The 20,458-nt window shown below is 45.9% G+C and overlaps 1 protein-coding gene across 1 annotated transcript in view; it reads right to left on the minus strand.

The window, feature by feature from the left end:
• The window catches only part of HS6ST2 (heparan sulfate 6-O-sulfotransferase 2), a 102,872-nt gene extending 82,420 nt beyond the window's left edge, over positions 1-20,452 (minus strand). Inside the window, exon 1 of the mRNA XM_003208331.3 lies at positions 19,938-20,452. Within this exon, the coding sequence (XP_003208379.2) occupies positions 19,938-20,452 (515 nt within the window). The remainder of the gene's footprint in view (positions 1-19,937) is intronic.
• Positions 20,453-20,458: the final 6 nt, after the last annotated feature.

Genomic DNA, 20,458 nt, shown 5'->3' on the forward strand with positions numbered 1-20,458 from the left:
CATTTATTTGATGGATCATATGACTGAAGATCTTGCCAAATATCAACTGAATGGATATGACACAGGGTAAATTAATAGGAAAGCAGTGAATAAACTCAACTGCTCCTATATTTAGTGGGCACGGTGGGGATGGGCTGATGGATGGACTAGATGATCTCCATAGGCTTTTCCAACCTTAGTGATTCCACGATTCTATAATTCCTATCTGGAGTTTGAGACGGGAAATCACAGCAAAGTTCCATTTCAGTAAAAGAAGCACCAGAAACATCCAACACGAACGGTTCCACTAACAGAAGTTCTTCCAGGAAGCATCTGCTCTTTAAAGTGAGTAAAGTTTAATCAGGGGTGGAAAGCAGGGCAGGGGAGGATGAGCTGTCTTCCCTCTCCCAGGCTCAGGTGTGCTCCCCTCCCCTGCCGCCTCTCCCCATCTTCTCTTCATCTCTATGCTCATCCAACAGGCTTTTAACAAACCACCTGAGATCCTCCCAGCCAGGCTGTATCTCAGGCGTGCAGATCGTTTCTGCATAACATTTATCGAACAACCTTTCCTCCTCAGCAGCTCCCTCCTGGGGCCCTCTCATCTCACAGCTCAATTACAGCAAATCCTCTCTCCAACCCTGACAAACAGCCCTTGCTCTGCTGAGATCCACTCAGAACACTGAGGGCAACAGCCCTTCTCCCAGCCAGCAACTTCTGTGCCACCACCCACACATCCCTCCATTCCTGCTTCTCCTCCAGATCAGCTGGACTTGTGGATGTTTCCTGCAGTACTGAAGAAGGCAGGAAGACACCCCGCGCTGCCCAAGAACGACCCAAACCACCCAAAGCTCAGCTGTTCTACTCCAGCAGAACTACCTTTAAGCAGCTGATAGCCATAGAGTCTCTTCCATCCTGAGATTCTCCAGTAATTTGCACAACTAATGCAGTATGTGCATTATTGCACATATTACTAGGCATGGACACATCTCAGCAGATAACACTACAGGAGGGCTCCTTCCCCCAGGTACCTCCCTCCCAAACCACTCCATTTCCTGCTCTCACTCAGGTCCACCTGTCACATCACAGAGTCTCTGTTAGTCTTGTTCAGGATGCAGCCAGTTAACCCCATCCAACAGCAGTGATTGGACACGACCAGGTATACATTGAGCAGCAGTGCCTGAATCAGCCCGCTGTCTGTTTAATCAGCCTGCTTAATTACAGCAGAAAGGCTCATTCATTATTCCCTTCTCAGGTTTAAATCTTCTACTTTTTTTTTTCTTCCTTTAAACCTTAAAACATGAGCATGATCAGGTTAACACCCATGAAGAATAGGCAGTTGGTTTTATGGATAAAATTAACCAAGAAACTCGAACAGGCTTTATGTTTAACTTTCAGCTGATCTGGACTTAAGTCATCTCCCTGGTCCCTGCTTCAAGATATTCATTAGCTAACTGCATACCATTGGAAATTCTTTTAAAGTCATACTTAAAGTACCCCTTAATTATTTGTGGTCTGGCAGAAGCTGTAATGCTAACCTATTAATGTTAATGAGAGAAATAAAGCACACAATGATTACCTGCTGCTTTATGCGCGCTGAGATGAAAGTGAGCAGGTTAACTTAAGCCTAGAAGACTGTTTAAGCTCCACATTTGAAAACAGAATTTGATGGTGCCTGATTAAACCTCAAATTCTGCAATCAGGCAGGTGTTACTGGAGCAAGATCACATTAACTTTACAACAGGAAGAAGTTTTATGAAATCTTCCCTGCAAAAAAAAGAAAAAGAAAAAAAAATTAAGCTTAAAAAAGCACTCCTTGTAAAACACTGTTTTGCTCTCCTTCCACAAATCCTTATGATTTACTTTTGACTCAGGAGCTCACTAAAATTAACAAGCTGAAATTATGTTTTGACAAGTTCCAGTGCTGATGAACAGATTTTCAAATCACGAATCCAGCTTCACCTCATTCCTGCACCACAGCTGACAGTTGAGAAGTGAATCATTCCTTCCTTCTGGTCTTTGTGTATTTTATAGAATGCTACACTGGGAACAACCAGCTTCAATTCCCTCAAGTAATTCCGCAAAATGCCAGGCTTAATGTTCTTTCACACTTTAATAAAATTAAGTTTCATAGGAAGGAAAACATCTTTCTTGCCAAGCTCAACCATTCTGACCATATGTTGCCATCAGATGAACCTAACCAAAGCTGAGCAAAAGAGATCTACTGTATGAAATCCTGTCACTCTGAATGCATACAAAATCTACCACCGTTCCTTGGCAGCAGGCAAGGTTGTCTTCTGCATACGCTTTGGGTTCCACCTCAATGAACAGATGGGTACGGTGGTTACACTTCATTTAGGATAAATAAAGGAGATTATTTGTCCCTAGAGCCAAGAAGCTGAACTCACAGCATCCTCTACCCAGAGGACAGGCACATGCAAGCAGCACGTGCCCAATATCAAATGGAATGGAAGCTTCAAAGCTTCACAGAGAAGGTCCAGAACAGCCTGAAAAGCAGCCAGAGCAGTCCCAGAAGCTGAAGACTTGAGAAAGTGAGGGGAAAAGCCAAGGAACATTTCTAGGTTGAACACTTGTTATTAAAAGCACAGCAAGGAGACTGCTGCCTGTTCAAATCTCTCCTATATTGAAAGAAATAAGATCCAAACACTATTTATTTAAAAGGACACACAGATATCTAGCTTTACTGATAGCAATATCTGACTTTCCACTTCATCCAAGGGCATCACAGAGGTCAGGCAGCATGCTGGCTGCAAGGGCACCTCTTCCTCATCCTCCCTGAAAGCACAAAGGTGGAACCTCTCCTTCTGGGGCAGCACCTATTGGAGACAGCAGAGTTAACGGGGCTGCTGCTCCTGTCTGCAGCTGCCAACGTTTTATGCATTCTGAAAAATTCAAACTACACAGCTGTGTGATCTGAAATATGACTCAGTGGAGTTTGAGTCTTACTGCAGGCAATCACATTTATTATAATAAATAACTATAAATAAATAATGAGGTTGCTTTACAGGGACACGGGTAACCTGTCTAGACAATCACGGAGGTGACGTACTCTGCACTGGAATGTCCTCAAGATTTCAACAATAAGTCTTGATTAAAATTAGGGTTTTCTTCCAGTTTTGCTTTAAAAAAAAAATAGGAAAACAAAAACTAAGCAATGATTGCTTACGTAAAGATGTTGAAAGCTGCTCCTCAGCATCACCAGCATGCACCTAGCAAGTTCAGCTGGTAATATTTTGCTCCCTTGCAGGCCTCCCAGGTCATTTCACTGCCTGCCTAATGGAGAAATGCAACGGCCAAACTAATAGCTAGAACATGTGACCTTAATTAATTAGCAGACCTAGTGGAAAATGCCAACTCTGCATTGTCACTGCCTGCTCTCAAGGACCCTCTGCCTGCGTCAGCAGGACGGATGCTGGGTCTATTAGCGTTTGCTCCGGGATAAGGACAGATGATGCGAGACCAGCCCAGGAGACAGGCAAGGTCTGAAATAAAGGAGCAAGCTCTGGGGAAGCAGATAGTGGTTGGTCTTCCCTCTCCATGAATGCTTCTCCAACAGAGTGTAGGAGAAAGCCCCGATGAACAAACTGAAGGTCAACTGAGAGAGACCAGGAGGGGAGCAGATGGCCACCTGCCACCTCCCCACTCAGCAGCATCATTCACTCCAGCTGTATCCCAAAACATGACCTCACTTTCTCCTCTCCCTCTAGCTGCCTTCCTTCATCCACGCACTGTACTCATTTAGGTCACAGGACCCTTTCAGCATGTATTGGGGAACACCTGGGAAAGCAAACCAAAGATATCAATACCTTCCACTGAAATGCTACCAACAGCTGCAACAAGCAGTGCTCTTCCAGGAAGAACACAGCTGGGGAAAAAAAAGACTTCTTATTCTATAAAAACATCCCTTTGACTTCAAGCAGAACTGCAGTCACAATCAATTTCAATAACAAATTTTATCAATACCAGGCAGCAGCCTTCAGGAAAAGATCTCCCTTTCTCCCCTAAGCAATGCATCTTCCTTTGGAGAGGGGAAAAAAATAAAATAAACAGCACTCAGAACTTTTAAGAAGCAAATTGCATACACAGCCACTCTGCCACTGTTTGCAGAATGGCCACTGGGAGCTCAGTCAGGCTCAGGCACAGATCTGACTTCCACGACAGATGCATGCTCACATGGGTGCTCTTTTGGCAGTCAGGCCCTAACATTTGCTGCAGATCTCGTGCATCACAGAGATGAAAACTGCAATCACAGCTGCTCAGTGGAATTTCCATTATTATTTCCAAGGGTCATATTAAGGAATGAAATATCTTGCATTTTAGAATGAAGTATCTTGTTATTGCTAGCACCTCTAAACATGCAGATGCTGTGTCAAGAATGTTTTGAATGTCAGTAATAAATATCCCATATGGGCTAGGTTTTTTTCCAGGGGACATGAACTTAAGAACCAATCTTGCAATTTAGCCCAGAATTCTCCTTCAAATTTCCCAGCCTTTTTTTTTTTGTTGTAAGTTTCCTCAACATCTACTGCATGACTTATAATGCTAATCAGACTTCTCCAGGTAGAGCCAGGGTCTATAAATCAACCCCAGCAAAGTAGATACATCATCCCATTTTGGTGCAAACATTTCTGCCTCTCATTAAGCTGCATTCCAAAAGCCTGCAGCATGCATTTCAAAAGGGTAGAGGAAAGATGCATGCAAACAGCACATTTCCATCAGTGTGACCTCAGCATAACAACGCCTGGGCAGGTGGGGGGGGTGTGATAAGTTGTTATGCTGAAGCACACCTTGCTTTGCTTTCCTTCATGCCTCCTTGCCCAGACTGGGATGCCACCCCCAGGGCCCATCCCTGGAGGGCTGGTGGCAGTGCCCATCCCTGGAGGGCTGCAGCTTCTTCCCACCATCTCCCCAGGTGCTGAGATGAAACAGGATGAGGATTCCCAGGGTCCTCAGAAGCTCTGAGATATTTATAAGTGTCCACAAGACAAGTTGTGCTTCCTGTTTTATGCTAACTACGGGCACCTGTAAGGAGCAATCAATAGCAGTCTGTGCCATACCCTAAGAACCCTAAAATACTAAGTGCAGGAACCATCACAGACATTACATTTATATAGGCTGGACTCCTATATCAAAAGCTATTTATACACTAACTCAGCAGAGCCTCGGTGTTCATCCGCTAACAGAAAAGCATGAGTGGTTTAAATGGATGAGAACTGAGCAAAAGCACAAAAAATGCTAAAACCTCACCCAGGGAAGGTGGATCTAAGTTCTCATGCAAAGGCAGGAAGGAAGTGCACCTCCACCCACTGGGAAGAGTCAATTTCTACCTCAAAATCATCTTGATATACCCACATTGCTCCAGCTAAGCCAGGCCCTTCTCACCCACTGTCCTCATGAAATAAAACCACAGCGGTCCAAATCTCTGACTACAATTCTCTCTCTTCCACCATGGACACAATATGATTGCCAATTAAAAAGTGAAAGCGGAATGCAATGCAGTACTGAAGCAATTAAACTGGAAAAATGTCATGAGAGCAAAATGAACACAGTCTACTGGAAAAAAAAAAAAAAGAAAGAAATTACTCCTTTAAAATCGACAGTAAAAAAAACTGTGTGTACCAGATTTGATTTTAAGAAAATGTTAGCAGTGATACATCTGCTCAGTTGAGTTGCCAAAAGGAATCAGTTTAAAAGAAAAAAAAAAGTTTAAAAACACACTTAGAAAGCAATGCAGTTCTATTTTATGTCCTGCCACTCCTGTATGATGCCACATTACGGAATGCTTCAGAGATCACAAAACGGCCTCCCATCACCGAGATGAAACCCAGCTAACTGCTAATTTAAAGTAAGATGTGAAAAACCAGTGCTAAAAATGAAGGATGTCAGAAGCTGTGTGCTTGTTTAAGTGACCTGGCCGGCTGCTGGAGAGCTGTTCTCCCCATACAGCACCCTGCAGGGCCAGGACAAGCAGGAATTGCTAATTACAGCCGTTTAAGGAGGATGCAGCAGCACTTCTTTGTAAGGCTGGAGCACTCGGTGCCGTATCACACTGGCTTTTAATCTCTCATCCCATCATACGACTCTTAATAGAGTTCTGTGGTCCCAGCATTAACTGCGTGAAAAAGAGCTGACAGGGCAAGAAAGCAGCTCTCATCATTGCAGCTAGCCGATCCTGCTCTTCAGGAGGATGCAGGGCATGAATTATCTGCTTCCCAGGGATGAGCACCACTGTGCACAATGAGACCTGCTCTGCTCAGGCTGAAGGCAATGGGGGTGTTTGAGTCAGCATCTGGTGCAGAGCAGAGCCCCAGGATTTGTGCCCAGGCCACAGCATCCCTTAGGCCTTCCCATGAACTTGGATGCCTGCAGGAGCAAGTTGAGGATGTGCTGTTGAAGGCACAACAGCAGCACAAACTCCTTCCCCAGCTAGTTCAAACTCCTGGCAACCCTGTTGCCATGCTACAGCTCCCAGAAAACTCAAATTTCAACACAAAACTGAGAGCCTCTGATGTTACCTCCTTCTAAGAGCTCACCTTGTGCTCATGAATGAAAAGGGCCCTCAAAGTCACTTTCTAAAGCAAAGAAAATGAAAGGGTTGGACGACTGTGTGTGTTACACAGTTTTCTTTTTGAACTCTTCAGATTTCTAAGCAGCTGGTCAGAAGAAAGACGAATCTGACCCAAATTAGGTAATAATAATAAAAAAAAAACTAAATATTTTACAAAGCTTTATCATTAAATTCAGCTATTGATCAGAGCGCTGACCTTTGCGAGCCTGCACAAACCTTCAATACCTCCTCCAGATACTGAGGAAGAATCCCAAACCGAGGCAAAATCTTAACAGTCCCAATCTCGTGTCCTTTCTAAAGCATGTTATTAAATCATCGCCATTAAAATATTGACAGGGAAATACATCCAGATGCCCTCTGGGCATCTCCAGCACCAACTACTGCAGAAACAGATCTACTCTGAAAACAAAGGTGACAGAGGAGCTCTGGGATTCCCAATTGCATGAGCTTGCATGTTAATCCCAACGTTGTTCGGAGATGCCAAGGCACACGAATTTGATGTCTTTCTTATACAAAAGTTGCTCCGTACTCCATTTCATTTATTTTAAGGCAATGCAAAGGCTTTCAAGGCCATCACCTTGAAATCCTGTGGATTTTAATCAAGCAGAAAGAAAAAAGCTAAAACTCTACTGGAAAAACTGCCTGCTGCTGGCTTGCCCTTGACAGAGTTGTTTCTCCAGTATCTCCCTGTCCCCTCCAAATTGCTTTTGTATTATGCTATACGAAACACTAAGCAGCAGATGGTCTTTATCTCCTGTAGGATGCTGGAGGAGCATCTTGCAGAAAAGATGACCACAACACGTGGTTTTGAAGGTTGGTGTTGAATTGGACACTGAAGCTCCCAAGTAATTGTGACTAACCACTAAATCACTGTGTGTAATGGATTCCTCTGAACATTTATAGCTAACAGTTCCATTATGCTCTAATCTGGAAAACATCTAAATGACTCTCCACAAAAATTAGAGGGGAACATAAACGTCTTGATAAGGACAAGATTCCAGAGGTACTCCACTTAACCACAGTGACTTCTGTAATATAATGTCTAGTACAATAACATCCATTATAGTGCAGTCATTTGCTATTTGATTTTGAAACTCATGTTTCAACACAGCAATTCAGAGGACGTCAAGCCTATATGAAAGGTGAAAAGATGAAGAACATTTGCTGGGAATCACAACTGGCAGCCAGGTGATGGCCCCAGGAACAATTCATTGCAGCACGGCTCAACTGCTCCCATTTACCTCCTAAAGCAGTGATCTCCCAGCTCTGAAGTTTTAGGGTAATAACGCCGTGGAGGAAGGTTTGGAGGCTTGCATCTCCAAGCAGTCCTGGCTGTCCTTTCCTGTCAGGGAAAGATGCCATGTTGGTGGGGACAGAAGGGCTTAATGCAATCAAAACCCGCAGACAATGCTATTAGCTTAACACAGAAGAAGAAAAGAGGGAAGTGTTACTCATTCATTCCATTTTCCAGGAGAAGCCTGAGCTGTGGTTAAGTGGAGGACAAGCTGAAATTTTCCATTAGGAAAAAAAAAAAACAACAAAACAACACACACAAAAACAACTTGTTTACAAAGAGAAGGGAAGAAATCCCTCAGGTTAGTGTTCAAGTACAGCAGCAACAGAATTTACCACAAAAATCTCTGCAAGGCAGATACTCACCCTGCTCCCAGCCCAAGGAGCAGCAGAGCTTGCAAACAGGCTGCACTCGTTTAACAGAAAAAGCAAGCAGAAAACAAACACCACTATGAGAATCTTCAAAAAAGGAAGGGAACAGCCTGCCTTTTAGCATTCCTTCCAGCAATTCTGCCCATTTCCCTGCCTGTGGGGCATGCCTGTAGGGAAAGCTGCACCCAGCAGGGGATGGGGCTGCTGTCAGTGACCCCACCAGCTCAAGGAGCACTCACAGGCGTCAGTCTAGACCAGGGACTTGAAAGCACTTCACCACCACACCTTCCTGAGCTGTGCTGTGCACTCCTACGCCGCAGCCGAGGATCAAAGCCAAGCGATGCAATAAGTGGCTGCAGCACTCCCAGCCCTGGTACCTGCATTAAAGTGAAGGCTTTTGCTTTTGTTCTTAACAGAAAGGAATGTTTCATCTCAACGGTCCAAAGATGAAAAGCAGCTTGTAAAATAAATGGATGCTGTCCACATGAGCTAAGAAGCCCAGGTTCTTCTGCTTCTCCTCTCCAAACATCCCAAACGGACTCCAACACACTGTAGAGCTCAGGACCACTGACATTAGTACAGGTCATGCCCTTGAACCACAGCATATTACTCAGCCTTACTGAAATCCACTTTCAGAAGAAAGTGCCTCTCTCAAGCCCTATAACACAGCTCAAAACAAATTCCCACATATACCAAAAGGCAATGACTTCTAGCAGCCCAGAACAACAACTGCTGCCTTTAAATCACATCCCAGATGCCCACTTTTCATAGTAAATTAAGTCTGTTCTCTGCCGTAACAGAAGCGATTAGCTGTGTTGTAAAAGATGCAGCCCTGGTTAGGCAAGCCATCTGCAAAAGCTCGTGTGAGCAATGACTTCTACCTGACCTGTGTTTGCAGGGACACCCCTTACTTGATGCCTAACCTAGCACAGCTTGCTATGAACAGAGAGCAACTGGAAAAACACCTGATGAAATACAATGCCTGTTTTATTTGTGTTTTGGTTTTGGTTTTAATAGAAACGGTCACACCAAGAGCTCACGCACAAAGATCCAAACGCACTGCTTCACACATTGCAAAAAGGCTCCAATCACAGGCAGTGCCTCCGCACTGCTCACCATCACCTATGGACCGCCCACACCACTGCAGCCAGGCGGTGACATCAGGTGTCCACCTCTCAGCTGCCCTCTATAAGGAAACAAGCTAAGCAAGCTGGACGTACAGAGGAGAAAGTCACAGCAGTAACACCTAATGCTCAGAGCTCCTTCTTGCTTTATTTTTGCTTGATGATCAGATTTCAGCTGGAGTATTGATCATCATGAGGTGTCAGAGCCCAGGTGTAAGCAACCTGGCTTCCATTATAAGTAGTAAGCAGAAGTACTGGGATTCCACCATATACCACGAGGCATATAAGCAACCTTAAAAAGATCTTTTAATCACAGAAGTAAAGAGACCTGAATTTCACTTAGCTTGATATAACTTTATATATAGGATATTAAATATTTTTACTGTATGGGGAAAAAATAAAGTATGATCCTGTACTTCACACCCATAACTCTTCCCTGAATACACAGGTTTATCGCAGGAATCAATTCACCCTAGGGAGACTGTGATTTCAGGTGATGGATGGGCAAAGGAGAAGCAAAACCATCCTGTGTTTTCCAGGAAAGTAACAAAATGTAGTGGGAAAGGTAAAAATAAACCTTCAGACAAGAAACAGGAAAACCTTAGATTCCTTAAAAAAGAATATAGTGGCAGCCTCCAAAGCAAATTAATTTGCAGCTCGGTACACAAGCCGGCCTGAAAAAGCACAGTGTTACAAAGAAGCAGCAGCAGCAGGGCCAGGCAGCCGCTGCCCACAAATCCCTCAGCACCACAGCCAAGGCAGAATCTGCTTTTATCTTACAAATAGCCAGATCCTTCCATAATCCAGGCTCTGAGAAATTTTTATCTCTCTGTGAGCTCAGCTATTCTCAAGTCCTTTCTGTGTCGTTTTACCTCTGTGCTGCAGGATACACTGACTGATTTTATAGCAAAGATTGGCTGACACGAGGGCTGAATTTGGGTGAGGTGGAACTTGTCTTTTGGCCCCACTCCCCCATAGGCCGGTGGAAAAGATGTCCAAACTCACACCCTCCTGAAGCTCCAAACCAAACCTGCCCAGCAAAGGTATCTACTGCTGCAGAGGCTTCACTGCTATGAGAAGCCTGGAATTGCTGCTGCTCCTGGATCTTCAGGACTCCATCTCAAAGCCCACGTACCACCAGGACAGACACTGCCACATGGATGCATCAGCTTACTTACTCAAACTGCTCTCTGAGTCTCTGGGCCCTGGAATGGGGAATCTCAGTTTTCACTTGTCTCAGCAATCTCCACCCCTACACGCTCTGCTCCTCGTGGTACGCTCACAGCTGCAGCTCTGAGCAGTTGAAGTTGTAGGAAAAGGAGGATTACAGCACGGAGAACCAGAGCAAAGACATCTCCAACGCATGAAACCTTAACTCTGCAAAGCAGGAACCACCCTGAAATGTCAGCACTGTTCTCAGTTGCCTTGGATTAAGTGTCCCAATAAATAAATAAAAAGATGGAGGGCAGGTTTTTCCAAATGCCATACTGTACCAGCCTCAGGCCCAACACACTTCGCCCAACTCACAGACAAGGACAACTACTCAAACACTTTTGTCCCTGAAAGTAACAAAGGAGCTCAGTAATCCAAACATAGGGCAGTGCACAAAAGCATTTCCTAGACATTTTCTGGTGACTTTATTTCCAGAAAAACTGCAATTTCTTCTTGCATGTGGTAGCATGTTGGATGTCCTGCAAAATACGGGGTGCTAAGACAGCTTGCCAAACTATTCCTCAGTTAAAATTCATTCCCAGACACAGCCCTGTTCTACACTGCTGCCAGCAAGCTGCAGCCTCCAAAATCCAGCAGGTATTACCGCTATATCTCAGCTCCACCCTATAAATCTAACTCTACCCATAACATTCTGGGAGTGATCATATTCCAGTCCAGAGTGCTGCTGACATCCAAAATTCAACTAGCAGAAGGAAATGCAAGCCAACAACTTCTCAGGGGAAGCAGCTGCACGTGCAGCTCCTCTGGTTTCATTTGTGCCTTCCCTCCCATGTAAACGGGGTTAAGAAAAAAGGCATTTATAACCACAGTCTGCAAAATGCATTAGTTATTCTCAAGACAGACTCACCTGGGCTCTGCCTCACCCATTCCAGAAGGAGTGGTTTGAGTGATTCTACAGGGTACGTTTGGAAGTGAACGCTATTCCAGAGACAAGGATATTAGATTATCTGCCCCGAGTGGCTGCGGCAGCCCACTGGGAGCAGACAACGCACAAGCATGAAGCAGAAAAAGCAATTCTGCAGTCCTGATGGCTTTGGCCAGGATATCTGGTGTTATGTACCCAAACTTTCTTATTTAGCAGGAGAGAAAGCAGACCCTAGCTCTTCTCACCACTCTCTTCCATGAGCCAGCCCAACAGACATATCGTTATGACATGCTTAGACTATACTTCAGGACAACTCTATGTGCTTCTGACTCCTCCAAGCTGTTCTGTCCAAAGAGTGAAGCCTGAGACAGCTTCACCCATGGAAGTGGGGGGAAACCAACAACTGATGTAAGAGCTGTGGTGTGAAGGCAGTGAGCAGCGTGTCCACATGCAGCAGCTGTGCAGTCAGCAAGCTTTCCTCTTCCCTTCATGGGAAGGGAACCAACATGACAGCTTCCCACAGGGCAGAAAAACAGAAAATGTAATGGAGGGGGGGCATGCCAACACAGATGCTTCTTGTCTTACCAGTGACCAGCTGGCAGCATAGTAGAACTGAAAGAGTTAAAGGCTAATTTATGCCATTTATGTTTTTGCAAATCACTCAGCAGTCGTCAGGAAGACACATCCTGTTGCGTCTGACATTTCCTTGAGCTCTTTTGTCTTACTTCTCTGTGCTCCCACTGCTGATGAGATCCAACACCCTCACAGAAAAAAAGCTCTGCAAAACACAGAAGCCATGCAGCCCCTTCCTCCCTCCCTCTCCACAGTGCCATGGGCTGGAGGTGGAAGGCTGCCTGAGGGACAGACAGACAGCTGCCTCTGCCCACAGCCACCCCACTGCAGTCCTCAGTGGGCACTGAGCACGGAGGCAGGACCCAGCAGCATCTTCCCAAAAAAATACAGCCCCAGAAGAGCTGAGGATTGCTCCCGGGAATAGCTTTCCCACGGGTGAATGGACAGCAAACAGAAGGCAACACAATAAGCACTTCCACCTAAGTCTCAGTTTCTTTGGCAGCAGAGTTTTGAGTATCACATAAATTAGATTAACCTCACCTAGACCTGCTTAAGGATGCTCTCTCCTCAGTTAACCTGAAAAAGCAACCAGAGAAACTTTTGACAGATGAAACTTTGCTTTTCTTAACAGAGGGTTAACACAGCTGCCATACAAGAAAGAATACAATCATTCCCAGAGAGTGCTTTACCAACTTGATTTGGCTGTTTGCTGAAGGACCCTACAGTTCAAACTGCACTTTCAAAGGGCAGACTCCTGCTGCTGGGAGCCTTGCAATGTTTTAATTTACCCTATGCAAAAATGGAATAAAGGAAGAACTGATCTCCCAGCTACTCAGACCTCTGAGAGCATAAAAACTTCACAGTCCTTTTGATTATGGAAAATTAGGAACATTTGCTGCAAGGATCTCATGAAAGGCATCGTCATCTTCATGCTTTTATGTAAATGCACAAAATCGTTTAATGCTACAAGATCCTCTCTCTCATAGCTGCCTATATTTAGTGCTCTCACATCAAAAGTTTGGCTCCTCCAGAGTTGCATAAGCCATCGAGAACCAAGAAGTAATATGATTTGAGTCTCATCACTAATGGATCTTATGACTCGTAGGTCCCCTAAGCACTAATGATTTTTTTTTCAAGGCTAAATAAACGGAGATTCCACTCAAAGCTGTAAACAAGCAATACCTCAAATGGATTCTGCCTTTAAAAGCATGAATGGATGATGGAGAAGACTGGGTTCAAGGAAGAAGGAAAAAGCTGATCCTAATTGTCACTCATTCAAAAACTTTAGCTTGCTATATGAGTATATACACTGTCCAGCCAGAGATACCCAAGCATATGGAAAGAACAAGTGTTTACCAACTCCTTATTTCAACCAAAACAACAACAACAAAAACCAACAACCAAAATCCACCAAACCACTGGATGTTAAAAACAGGTCACACCCAGTGCAAATGTGCTGAAGGAATTCCAGATTTACTACTTATATCAGCAATATGAACTTACATGCAAATAGATACATATATATATATATATATAGCTTTGGTTTCTTAGTCTCACATTAGAAAATGCAATTATCTTTCATTAATTTTACAGAGCATTCACAGTACAAATTAAATCATTTTTTCATGTCTGTTTAAGAAAAACTTTACTGTGTTAATTATTCATAAATACGAAAGTCTGCTACTTATTACTCATCTCAAATGTGATTCATTTCAATAATGCCTGAATAATTCGGCGCTACCCTATTAATCCAGGAACACACTGTACAATTGCCAGCATCAGCAAATCAATCATGAGCAGTAAACCATGCTGGAGGAGGAAGGCAGGAGCATGCTGCTCCCATACCAAACCCCTCTCGTCCTTAAACCCCATCCTACACCTCTGTCCTCGCCAGCTGTGCCCAGGCAGGCTTCCAGCTGCAGACAGGGAGCAAGGAAGGGAACCAGGCAGCAGTCCAGCAAGGAGGAACAGCGGCTGGAGAAGTGGGAGGAAATTAATCCCCTCCAGTACATAAGGAGCATGCACGGGTAATTCCAAAAAAGGCTGAGAGTCAGGAGGGCTGCTCAGCCCCAGCAAGCCCACAGCATGAGGCAAAGCAGAGAGCCATGCCTGCAGCTAAACGGTTAAATAAGGCACTGCCCAGAGTTGTGCATCCTCACTCCCAGCTGCTCAGGGAGCAGAGCCCAAGGCTGCAGCTGCTCAGACTGGATGTTACAGGGAGCGAGACAGAAAACTTACTACTGCAGTCACAAATTTTCTATCTTTACAACAGTTATTTTATAAAACAGATCTGGCCACACACACAAAATCTTTTACAATTGCACAGATTACATCTACGCTTCTTTCCCCACAATAAGGTCAGTGCCTTGGAAAGACTTCTCTCATCCTTACCCTTGATGAGTGCTTGCAGAAAAGTCCAGTCCCACACTCAGTGGTCAGCCACATATTATTATTTTGCTTTCTAGCAACTTGCGTGAGTTAATTTGAGCTGATACCACACAGAAACACTGCCTTTATTATTATGGTCATGGAAAAAGTAAATTAATGCAAAGGATTGCACACAGAGGCCTAATCCATTTGAGGTAAATCAATGCATTGCACATTTAAATTGCTCCACTTTCCTTCAGAAAAGTACATTGAAGTGATTCATTAGGCACTGAACTGTTCACAAGAAACAGACCAATTCTCTTAGGCATGCCAGTGCATCTCTGCTAGTTAAATTTAAAAAGCAATCAAATCTACTAATAAGTCCTTTTTTCTGACATTTACATCAGTAGAGAACATGATTCCTGACAATTCAGATTAAATAAATGAGGACAAATTAATCTCAGTTAATATGTAAAACCAACGTAAAACTTAAAAATCTGTCTTTTAATAAAAATAAGTAACTTGATGATGATGGTGATGCTCGAATTCAAAGTACCTTCAATAACCTTTACCAAAGGTTATCAAGTTATGAAGAAGAATCACAATTGAAGAAGAATAAAAGAATACAATTGAAGCACATATTTATAGTTTCCTTTTAATATTTATACATTTCCAGAAAGAAAAAACAACCAAGAACCACACATATTTGCAGAAAGGCACCTTTTCAATACAAAGTAATGGTGTGTCTCCGTTCAACAGCACTGTGCTATGGTGCTCCCATCCCCACTCGGCTCTTCAGGGAGGGCTGACCTGGATAACAAATGGAACAAGCAGCACAGGGAACCCTCACTGCCTCGCCTCTTGTTCTGCTGCCATCCCTGCTTGCTATTTATTGCAGAAGTATATTCATCCCTCACCCCCACAGACAAATTTTTCGAATTTAAAATAAAAGGCAACAGGAAACGCGCACTAAATCGCCGCATTTAAATCACCAAAAGTCACTTTGCGCTTTATTAAACATTTAGAGCAGAACTGAAAAGGCCTAATAGGGAAAATGAATTTTTTTAATCCCTTTAAGATGGTCTTTAAGAAGTCCAACGCCATCTGCAAACAGGCATCATCAATTTAGGGAGCTATCGTGCAAGCTTTAAAAACGTGAATTTAAGTTCACGACCAAGGCCTCCGAGCTCAGGCCTCGTAAGGGGATTATGCCAAGCAACCTGCAGTATGGCAGTGCTCCCACCATCCCCTCAGGGCCCCCGGCCTGCAGGCTGCACCACTGCCCCATCACACCGCACCAGGCCCAGCTCAGCCCTGTGACAGAATGGGAACCCCATGGCCACGGCGGGCTGCTCCCTGCCCTTCTCCTTTTGCTCACTTCCAGCCTTTTCATCACCAACGTTGTGGTTAAGCGATAGCCCTGCCTAATTCAGGCAGTATCCAGATGCAGGAGCGCTACCGGCCTCACAGCATGAGCAGCAACAAGAAGCCAGCCCTGACATTGCACAGGGTATGCCTGCTCCCCAGATGGAAGGCACCTCTGCAGAAAGGGCTTCTGCTCCATCAGCATCCAGTGGTTTTTAATTGTCCACCTCCTGCCAAAGCTGGACAGAATCTCGTCATTATCAGCCCTGTGCATCAGACCACCTTGGGACTCGCCTAAAGCCCTTGTAGACAGGGGAAATGCTGCACTGATGCAAAATTCCTGCAGCGGCTTCTGCTACACGGATTTTCCCCTTTCAAGCAGAAGCTGCAAAAAGCCAAACACGGGGCACGCCCCAGGAGCAGCTGAGAGCCAGAGCTGATGGTCACACTGCCTGCAGTGAGCCACCTTCTTCCAGGGGCTCTACCAGCAAGAAGCCCCACATGCGGCCTCCAAAGAAAGATTTGCAAATGTAACTCCCACCATATTGTCTAAGAGTGAGGCGATTAATCTGTTCAATCGAAGGAGCCAAACACCATAAATGCTTCCAGCACGCTGGCAAACGTTTGAATGCATCTTTTACTTAGATTTTCATAAGATGTCCCTTGATGTTAATTAAACTCTTCCAAGTTACATGGCAAGGACACCCACGCAGTGCCAGGGCTTTTTTGCCACAGAATACAAGGACATGGTGCCAGCATCAGATTCTCCCAAAGCCAGCAACTTCAGCCCTTTTGCCGGCCCAGCAGGCTTGCATGAGCTGCCTAACATTGCCTCCAGACTTGCTGGCTCCAGACTTCTGAGAGCTCATTAAGGACATCTCCTCCTTCCTTCAATACCAGCCAGAAGGGACACCAAGTACAGCCTGACCCCTACCCACTGCCACAACTCACCCAAGTGAGGGTACAAAGTCATGACATCACTTAAAAACACAGGTAACTGCATTTGCTCCCACGTCTCATTACATTTTCCAGCCTAACCCCAAGCCCTTTTGTTTCTTGCAGCGGTGCCACTGGATTTATTGCTATAGACAAGTTCAGTAGATACTTCCCATAATAATTAGCCAGAGCCGAGTGGAATCTCAGTCGTGGGATGCTCTCATGCACAGTTGCTTTGAATGCTGCTTCAGTTCAGCGTGCCAAAAGCTTTGAGGCTTCCACAATCAATCAAGTGACCCAAGTCAGTCACTCATGACTAGGAAAAGGCACATTTCTCCTTTCTCACCATCGATGCCAAGTGGTTGAGACAGCCCCTTCCTTTCCACCACTGCCATCAGCCCACTCCACCAGTCTCCCAAGCAGCAAATCCAGAACTCCCAAAGCACCAGCTCTGGCTGTGCTTTCCCCCTTTGCTTTTCTGAGCTTTCAGGATGCTGCAGCACTCCTGCTCCCTACTATGCCCATTTGCTAAGGGCAACTGAAAGCAAAGTCAGCTGCAGGGACAGGCAGTCATCAGTCAGGAGGACGAGGCAGCAGCTCTATTTATATACTTAATTCATACTAAGGAGCACACTACAAAGCAGAGCAAGTTTTGGTAACTGACATGCTCAGAGGCAGGAAAGTATTGTTGGGATAAATTCAAAGTAAAAAAAATATACCTATCACTAAGAACCATCCTGAGTATTTCTACAGCTCCAGTGCAGGAATTTCAACTCTGTGATTCCCAAAGAAAACACAGGCAGATTACTGATGGGATTAAGAGCGGTGCCTGAAGAAGAAGTGATCCAGGCAACTAGATTCTCCCCAGGCAAAGCCCCAAGGCTGATCTCATCAGGTCACATCATGGTGATGTTGAACCTTAGAGATCCAGGACAGGGGTTCTTCTGGACTTCCTAAACAAAGGCTGAACTTTTATTTAAAAGCAGAGGCTCCTAGGGAATGATCCAGCAAATTGCCAATCTAACCAGCCTCAAGCAGACACCCCATGCTCCTCAGCACAAACCTCTGTGCAAACTAATGACATACAGATGCAAACCAGAAAGTTTGCTGGAACAACTCTCTCTCATTTGGCTATTCCCAGACAAGGCTAGGCAGCCAGGATACAGTAACTACAAAGCACCAAATGCAGCTGCCGAGCCATTCAAAATACCCTTATCGCAGGTTCACTTTTAATTACTCTCATTATAAGCAGGAATTCCCACCCTCACCGAGCTTCACTCGAGGATGCCGTGCTCCCCAGCTCCTGACTGAATCCTGCCCCTTGCCCTGATGCACCCACCCTGGCCTTGCATTCCTCCACCCCCCTCCAAGCTGCTCCTCCAAACACCACAGCACAGGGACAGCCAGGCTGGCCCCGCTCAGAGCCGCAGCCAACACGGCTCCTCCGCTCAGCCACCTCATCCCACACCTCCATCGCTCTGAAAGGAGCTATTATTCTGTCCGTTACCGGCACTCCAAATAGGTGCTAATTAACTGGTTGTCAGCTGAACGTTACTAAATCGAGAATGCAAAATAAAATTAAAGACTGGACGTTAAAATGTGCAGAAAGACCTGAAGGGATTGTTGTTCATTTAAGAATGCCTCCCTCTGTATTTTTAAACATTTAGAAGTTGCAGTCCAAATAATTGCTTGTCAAGACATTATTTGGGAGAATAACTGTAGCTACTAAGCAAGCTGTGTAATTAGGTTATTAAAAATGTAACAATTTCAAAGGCTTTTAGAGAGCAGATCTCTACCTAACACAAAATCATCACAGCTTTATCTTCTTCCCCTCTCTGGGTTTCCATCTCAAGTCAAGAGGCCTCACAAAGCCACTTCTGATGGTACACGTGGCTTTGCTGGACAAGGAACCATCACGCTGCGTTGCTGGGAAGGTACATGTAACACTTCTACATTGACTCAGAAAAGCACATTCAGTAATGCAAAAAGGAAAAAAAAATCCATCAAAGCCAAAAGCCACTGACAAAAACTCAGCTCTCCAAGCCCAGCCTCACACAGCCCAGGACAAGGGCTGTCCCATCTTTCTGACTAACCCTGAGCACCAAGGGGACCCAATGCCTCCGGGGAGGGAATGGAATCAGTGCCCCAAAGCTTTGCAGGGCAGAGCCATCTCTGGGGTGGGGAAAGAATGCTCACTTGAAGGTGCTCTGCAAAAGAGACAGCATTACACGTTTTCATTTCTGCTGATAAACAACGCGCTCATAGAACAGGTAAAATAAAGTACATAGCCTGGGAAACTCGGGAGATAATATGCCCAGAGGGCAACGAATTCGCTCCTGATGCTTGCAAATGGAGTGCCACAAAAACAATTGAATTTTGAAGAAGGGAGGAAAACAAAAGAGCAAGAATCACAATAGCTGAGTCTCAGGAAGAGCTTCATCCTGGCTACAGAAAGATAACGACGCTAACCATTTTTCTACTAGATGGCAGTGTGGTGTCACACTATATAAAAGGAATTCTAGAAAGAAATCGCACTCTATTTCAAGCAGATCTGTTCTCAGACTTGACTTCAGACAGCATGATGTATACCAGCACCCTTATTGTGAGGGGACCTGCCATTAATCTCCCAGCACAATAGGACCGACACCCTTAGCTCCTCATTTCTCAGAGAAGCAATGGGAAGGGACACCCAAACCCCAACCGCAGTGCTGCACAGCGCTCAGCCGTGGACGGGCTGCGTGTTGTGACCATCGCAGTGCTGTGGAACGAGCTTTGGGAATGCAGGGGCACCTCTGGCCGGGCAGCCAGGTGTACTGCGGTCCGGTTGGCAACTTCTATGGAAAGTGCAGGGGTAAAGAGAGCAGCGCTGTCAAAATCCAAAACGCAAACCCAAAATAAACAGGGTTAGTGCTGGAGGGCAGCACAAATATTTACAGCTAACACTCAGACGCAGAACAACCCCCGCTTTGACAACATTCGCATAACCTAAACTTCAGCCCTTCCCAGCAGCACTCATCCTCGGGGCACACGGAGCTGCAGCACGGCCAGGGGATGCGCCAGAGCCCCGGGGCAGCCCGAGGAGCCCCAAGGCAACCCGGGCCCGACCCACAACGCCGTCGGCAGCTCGCTAAGCTCCTTCTAATTGCGGCAGCCTGCGGGTCATTATCATTTAAACGCTCAGAGCACAGCGCGGGGGAACGGCTTTGTTCGCCCCGAGCCCGCTCCCATCCGCCGCAGCTCTCACCTGGAGGGCCGGAGCCGCACCTCCTTCTTGCTGTCCACCACCGAGGGCACGCAGTTGGTCAGCTCGGTCCAGTCGGCGTGCAGCCCGCAGCTCCAGCCGGTGGAGAAGCGCGAGAAGAGCCACGTCTCCCGCTTGCCGGGCCGGTGGCAGGTGCACTTCTTCTGCCCGGCGCGGCACTCGCAGGGCTGCTCCAGCTGGATGTTGCGGACCAGGTGGCGGCCGAAGGTGGTGCCGCCCGTCTTCTGGATGTGCAGGAAGACGATCAGGTCGTCCCCTTTGATGTTGAAGTCCACCCTTCGCAGCAAATCGCCGGCGGAGAAATTGAAACGAGGCACGAAGCGGGCCGGCGTCTCGTCCTCCGCCCGGTACGGGTCGGCGGCCGCGGCGGGGCTGAGGGCGCGAAGCCGCAGCAGCTGGCACTCGGTGCCGGGGCAGACGTACTGCAGCACGATCACCGCGAAGAGGAAGAGCATCACCAGCGCCAGCAGCACCTTGTGCGACCGGTCCTCCATCATCGCCGG

The sequence above is a fragment of the Meleagris gallopavo genome, chromosome 9 (assembly GCF_000146605.3).
Source record: "Meleagris gallopavo isolate NT-WF06-2002-E0010 breed Aviagen turkey brand Nicholas breeding stock chromosome 9, Turkey_5.1, whole genome shotgun sequence".
In the NCBI taxonomy this organism is placed as follows: Eukaryota; Metazoa; Chordata; class Aves; order Galliformes; family Phasianidae; genus Meleagris; species Meleagris gallopavo.